The 6,451-nt window shown below is 40.1% G+C and overlaps 1 protein-coding gene across 2 annotated transcripts in view; it reads right to left on the bottom strand.

Annotated features, from left to right (window-relative positions):
• The window catches only part of col5a1 (procollagen, type V, alpha 1), a 129,060-nt gene that overhangs the window by 17,346 nt on the left and 105,263 nt on the right, over positions 1 to 6,451 (bottom strand). For both annotated transcript variants that reach the window (XM_014019369.1, XM_014019370.1), the window contains exons 44-54: positions 5,146 to 5,199; positions 5,004 to 5,057; positions 4,811 to 4,918; positions 4,664 to 4,717; positions 4,476 to 4,583; positions 867 to 920; positions 652 to 759; positions 466 to 519; positions 301 to 354; positions 168 to 221; positions 12 to 65 (exon numbers count right to left, since the gene is read on the bottom strand). In XM_014019369.1, the coding sequence (XP_013874823.1) occupies positions 12 to 65; positions 168 to 221; positions 301 to 354; positions 466 to 519; positions 652 to 759; positions 867 to 920; positions 4,476 to 4,583; positions 4,664 to 4,717; positions 4,811 to 4,918; positions 5,004 to 5,057; positions 5,146 to 5,199 (756 nt within the window). The remainder of the gene's footprint in view (positions 1 to 11; positions 66 to 167; positions 222 to 300; positions 355 to 465; positions 520 to 651; positions 760 to 866; positions 921 to 4,475; positions 4,584 to 4,663; positions 4,718 to 4,810; positions 4,919 to 5,003; positions 5,058 to 5,145; positions 5,200 to 6,451) is intronic.

The following is a 6,451-nucleotide window of genomic DNA, read 5'->3' as shown; positions in this document are numbered from 1 at the left end:
GGTTTGGGTACCTTGGCTCCTTTCTCTCCCTGTCTTCCCTCAGGTCCTGGTGCTCCAGGTGGCCCCTGTTTAAAAACGATTTGACACAGATTATCACCAAACATAAGGCTGGACAATAAAAACCTTTATACTGAGTTAGGACAGAAAGAGACCCAGCGAGTACTCACTCTCTTTCCTGGTGGTCCAGAGGGACCAGACTCTCCAGTGGGTCCTGGTGAACCCTGGTTTTAAATAAAAATGCGCCAACTTACAATTTATGTTTCTTCAAACCCGACCCAGCCCTGCAGAAGAATTACTCACAGGCTGACCGGCCTCTCCATCATCTCCCTTGTCACCAGGAGGACCGTCTAAACCCTGCATCAGAGTCAAACAAAGCTTCAGTCAAGGACCTTTCACAAGAAATTAAAAACTTCAATAAACACTAGAGCTTATTTACAAATCAGTTGACAACTTGCACACACTTACAGCTGGACCAGGCTCTCCAGGTGGGCCTGGGTCTCCAGGGAAACCACTTGGACCCTGAAAATAAAAGACTGCATCAGTTTTTTTTAAACACTGCGTGAATTTAACAGGATTATTTTTATCTTCTGTGCCTTTAAATATATATATATTTTTAAAAAGTTTTTTTTTTCAACAGAAAACAGATCTTACAGGGCTGCCTTTGGGTCCATCATCTCCAGGAGGACCTTTAGGACCAGGAGGTCCAGCAGCACCAGCAGGACCAGCTTCTCCCTTCTCTCCACGCTCTCCTCTTGGACCCTAAAATATTGAGGTAAAAACGAGTTTTTGACCAACGCAGATTGGTCTTCTGCTGCTGATTCCAGTTTGCATTAATGATTTAAAGACAGGAAGGATCAGAAACTTACTGGTGGGCCAACTTCTCCCTGAAGACCTGGTTCTCCTGTTTCACCAGCATCGCCCTGAGAGGAGGTTGGGGGGTGAGGGTGAGACAGAGGGAGAGACACGTAGGTTATCAGTCGGGGATTTGCTGACCCAGTAGGGTTCTACGTCAGCCCTAACTGTCCCGGTGCCCTTGTCACCAGAATGAGAGAAGAGATGACACAAGAGGTTTCCATCCATCAGAGGGGGGGCAAGTTGTGCAGCTGGAGCAGAGAGTTTGCTGACCTCACCGTTCCTGCCGGACCCTGCCCCATACATCTTGTCCCCATCCTGGTGTCGTGTTGAGCAGTTGGGCTGTTTGACTCACCTACACGGCAGGCCCTATCGTTATTCACTGTCACATAAGCTGCAGCCTGCCACACCTGTTCTGCAGGAAAACACTCTCATGTTTGGAAGATGGAGAGCACATCAGACTGGCTGCTCCTGCAGAACTGGGCTGTGATGTGTCAGATCGGCACATCCGGGTTCCCCTCAAGCACGAACAGCTCTGCATTCTCAGCAGAGGCTTCAAATTAGCATTATGCTGTCTTACAAAAGCCCTCTTGTTAAAATAAATCCACACCAAGCAGCTGGGATGATGAATTTTCATAAGCAAGGCTGAATCGCATGTTTTAGCAACCCGTTTCTTCTTTTTTATTTTTGCTGTGTTGCATCTGAGATCTGCTCACGTCCACCAAAGTGTTGGAGGAAAATCTGCTAAGAGCGTTCAAAGCGAATGCATGACAGACAGCTGCTCATCACAGAGACATGAGGGATATGTTTACAGCTAAAAAGTCGCGCTGCTCGTCAATAAAACAGCCTATCAGCTGGAGCGCGATGAGCCAAATGAGCAGTATGTGTGTTTGAGGACAGGCGATCCTCAGGGAGATTAGAAAGGAGCAAGAGGTGATTCTATTGACTGAACCTGATACAACTAATCACACCATCACAGCAGACAAAGTGTTGGCAAAGTGCACAGCTCTGCATCCTAACAGCTGCTGAAGCAAGACTTTATATTGAAGCAGCAGCGGGAGATAGGAACTGTATCTGACTTTATGTAAGCAGGTTTTAATAATGCATCCTCCATCTTAGAACTGCAGCACAATGCCTGGAGGTCATACTCCCCCCCATCCAGCAATATTGTTCTTTTTCTGTTAGATTTATTGTGCATCAAAATATCCATCCTCCATTTAAAGAGTAAAATATAAATAAGAATATGAAACTTTAACAGCTGCAAAAGCCTCCAAAAAGTTTTTTTCTCAAAGATGCACTCGTTACTAACACACTGAATCCAAAGTTTCTGCACATTTTACATTTTGAAATTCCACAATTTCAAACTTTTTCAGATTTTATTTTCTTTTTTTGGTCAAATCAAGGCCCTTTCTGACATTAAAGTTTCTGTAAATTGATTATGTTTAAACATTAGTGCAGTTTCATAATGTTTATGCAGAATTACTAAATTTGGAGTGTTTCTCACTGACCTTACAATGAACCTTGTTCAATTAAACACCTACCTACTGCTGTAAAGGATGGATTTATATCATTACTGCTCTGTTTAATTACATTCTCTGAGAGACAACAAACAAATGAAAAAAATGTATATTTTGCCAAGAAACACATTTGATCAGAATCTTTTAAAGGATTTTCACTCCAAAATGGAATTCGTACTTTATTAAAATAAAACTGTATTTAATTTGTTGACTAAATAGGTAAAGTCACAAATTCCAGTACAAAAAACAAGGTGTCTGCAAACAATTTATTTTGTTTTCTACTTCAGTTTCTGCAAAATGTGAAAAAAAAATAGAACACAAGAAATGAATGTCTATTCTGAAGCTGAAGACGTTTTGCTTCCTGTTCAGGAGGCTGTCTGGAGTAGTGTGGAGTTCCAAGCGCAAAGACGTGCATGAGAGGCCTCGTTAATGCTTAGATTCACATGTGGATTAACTTGGAACCACTCGGCCCTCATGGAGAGTCGTTTGGCTCTTTGTTTGCTCGGCTCACAGGAGAAATGTCTCGATCACATGCACACATGCTGTATCGCAGGGGTTCTTAACCTTTTTGACCTCGGGGCCCTATTTGTTGAACATAAAGTGGAACAAGGCCCAGTCAGACATTACAATGTATGGATCAAAATGATAATTATTCAAATCCTAGTTTAATTTTATTATATTTACATCAGAACTAAACTATCATAACTAACATAACTAACTTAAATACACTTACAGTTTGAAAGTAAAACTCCTGTCAAATAATCAAAAGACATGATTATGACAAATATTTTTATATTGTAATCTGCCCATAACAATTATTTGAACAAGGTCAGTCAACAGACCACTCAGGCTTATCAGCACAAAAATAAATATATTTTTAAATAAACAATAACAAAAATAGACAATTCAAAAAATAAAATTGTGGGCATAAAATAAATAAATTAAAAAAAGTTTAATGTAAATGTTTCAAATTAAAAAAACTATAAAAATAAATTTGATAAAGTACAAATGAAAATATAGCGTTTTAAAACTTTTGCAACCAGAAGCTGCTCTTCATATTAGTGACAAACAATAACAGTAACAACAGCTTTTTGACAAGTTGAAAATTTCTTTAAGATACATTCAAAATGTTTAAAAATAAACTACAAAAATAATTTAAAGTGCTAATTAAAATATGGTTGTAACTGCAACTGTATTTGATAAAGTTTTGAACTTTTAAAATATTACATGGTAAAAAACAGAAGCTCTACTTCATATTAGTGACAAACTTTGGTGTTTTTTATGAGTTACTTTTATTTTTGCTTCTACTTTTAATTTAAAATAGGTTTCCGTTCTCAGCAGGTTTCTAAGGTTCTTCTTCTACATATTAAAAAAAGTTGTTAAACATCTGAGTGGCGCACTWCTGCTWCTAGTGGTGAGAAAGTGTATTGCACCTTATTCAAAATCAATGTGGTCCCACGGCCCTCTGCGGCAAAGTTAAAAACTGTTGTTCTTTTGAGGCCCTCAAGGTGGCGTTCATGGGATAAGAATCTCTGCTGTATTGTAAATATTTGAAAGTTACAATAAAACATGGAACTCCACAAATTTCAGACATTTTGAACTGAGAAAGCTGCCTGGATAGGAAGTGAAACGTCCTCAGTTTTAGTCCAGTTGTTTAGTTTTTTTGTTCTTTACTTTTCTTTAGATTGATCATATTCTGGATGACTGATAATCTCCATCAGCATATTCCTGAAAAATGTCAGTCTTTGTACTGCATGAACCAAAAGTGGACATTATGGTGACTTTGTTTAGATTTAATATTTATTTTAACACTCTTATTGTCAGAGCAACTTTTAGAAATGTTCCATTTAAAACTTTTAGATAATGCAATAGGTGAAAGAGTCTGAATACACCGATGTTATGATTTTATTTTCACAAATTTATCTAGACCTGGAAAAGGTTAAAGTTAAGTAGAAAACTTCTCCAGACTTCTCCAGACTATGTAAGAACCATGTGACTCGCTTTCATTCTAAACACAAATACACACCAGAGACCAACAGGATAAAAGAGGCAGATTTCTCTGAAGTTATCAAACCGAACTGAATTATAAACAGATCAGACACTCACCTTTTCTCCCACAGCACCGGGGTTTCCAATACCACCAGGAGGTCCCTGAGGGCCATCAGCTCCTGGGGGTCCTGAGGGGCCTCTGGGACCAGGAGGGCCAGGTGGACCCTATAAAGAATAGAAAGTCTTGGTCTTGTTTGCAAAGAGTACGAGCAACTAAGAGAGAGAGAGAGGACAAACCGTCTCACCATCTGACCCACGTCTCCAGTTTCACCTTTCTCTCCAGGTGGACCCGGCAGACCCTAAAAAAGAAGGAGGGGTCCATATTAAGTGCTTTCAGTCTTGACCAATGACAGAATCGCAGCTTGTCGGATTTAATGTACTGATTTACTCACCTGCAGCCCAACTGGACCTGGAGGTCCTGGGAAACCTCTCGAGCCTTCGTCTCCCTTCTGACCAAACATACCCTGCTGACCTCTGGGACCTGGCTCTCCATCTACTCCCTGCACAAAGCCATGAAAAGTAACGTGATGTGAGAATCAGGAGATGTGTGGAAACAGGAAGTTTGACACAAAACTGGACACTTACAGCAGGACCTGGAGCTCCAACAGGGCCTTGAGGACCGGTAGGACCAGGAGGACCCTGGAGAGGAACATTTTTCATTACGTTTCACCAGAAAACTGGATCAATGTTAAAATCTCAGGATGAGAAATGATGAATATATGCTTACATGTTCTCCTTTATCACCTTTACTTCCTTTCTGTCCAGGTTCTCCGATCTCTCCCTGTGAAAAGACGCCGTCAAAGTGTGAAACAAAAACAACATGGAGGGAGAAAAACAACTGGATCATAAAGATCCTTAAATCACAGACATCAAGCATCTGTCATCTGAAAAAACAAAACAAAGACGCCATCGTCGAAAATACATTTTCTAAAACAGTTTTCTTTTCTTCTCTTTTCTGACAAACATGTTTTCTATCAGACAGAAGCATCTCATGAGTCAGCGAGAAGGAGAAAAGATAATGACTCCCATCCAAATCTGTTTGCACCAAAACATACAAAATGAAGAGGCTGCTTTCAAAGCCTCTGCACACGGTGTGTGTTTGGACAAACAATGTTAATAACTGTCAGAGCTGAAGGCTTTTATTTCTCAGTTTTATTCAGACGATTCAGTCTGAAAAAAAAGAATAAAGTCCTTCAAAGCTCTCTGTTCTTCACAGACAGGTCTTATTATACAGAAGCGTCTGAATGTGTGTAAACATCAGACTGAAATCTTTGTATCTGCACAGTAAATACCCTCAGTCCTCCCTGTGTCCATCTGCTGTGCTGGGCCTACTGTAAGGCCACTTAAGAACTGAGTCAACCTTCAAAGGATAAGAGCTTATCCTCTGAGTTCCTCCAAGGCTGATCTTCTGAATGTTTTCAGAGGGAAGGAGAAGCCTCAGCTCACAATGTGAAAATGTCACTTGGACACGTTCTGTCGCCGCGACACAACTCAAACCGTCTCTTAACTTTGTACAAAAGAGCAACAAGGCCGCTTAGCCTTTTAAAGATCTGTAAACCGATGCAAATTCTGTCCAACGGGTTCTCTTTAGAGCCTTTTAAGGTCACGGAGAAGAAAAAAAAAAGACAAGAAGAATCCTGGCTCAGAGCTCAACCTTAGCCTGTAGGGTATTTCTGCATTTACTTAAAGTGAATTGAAGGAATTTATTAGTTAGATACTGATTTAAGACACCACACCATTTGTCTTAGTTTCCTTTTTAAACCTTGACTTTTATAATCTACTTTTTGACTATTATAATGTCCTGATTAAAAGAGTTTTAGGTACATGCCCGAAACACCTTCACAACACATAATAAACCGTTATAAATCCATTAGGGAAGATTATTTCTGGACGAGTTGCCTGTGATTCAGCCGTAGGCCAGTAGTGGGCGTACCAGGCACTGAAGAGCCCTGTATAAAAAGACCAGGGGTCGGATTTATAAAACTGGCGTACGCACAATTTGAGCCCAGAAACTTGCGTACGCCACTTTTTAC

The sequence above is a fragment of the Austrofundulus limnaeus genome, unplaced genomic scaffold (genome assembly GCF_001266775.1).
Source record: "Austrofundulus limnaeus strain Quisiro unplaced genomic scaffold, Austrofundulus_limnaeus-1.0 Scaffold218, whole genome shotgun sequence".
Classification (NCBI taxonomy): domain Eukaryota; kingdom Metazoa; phylum Chordata; class Actinopteri; order Cyprinodontiformes; family Rivulidae; genus Austrofundulus; species Austrofundulus limnaeus.
Note: the sequence above shows the minus strand (reverse complement) of the source record. Positions and strands in the feature narration are given on the sequence as shown.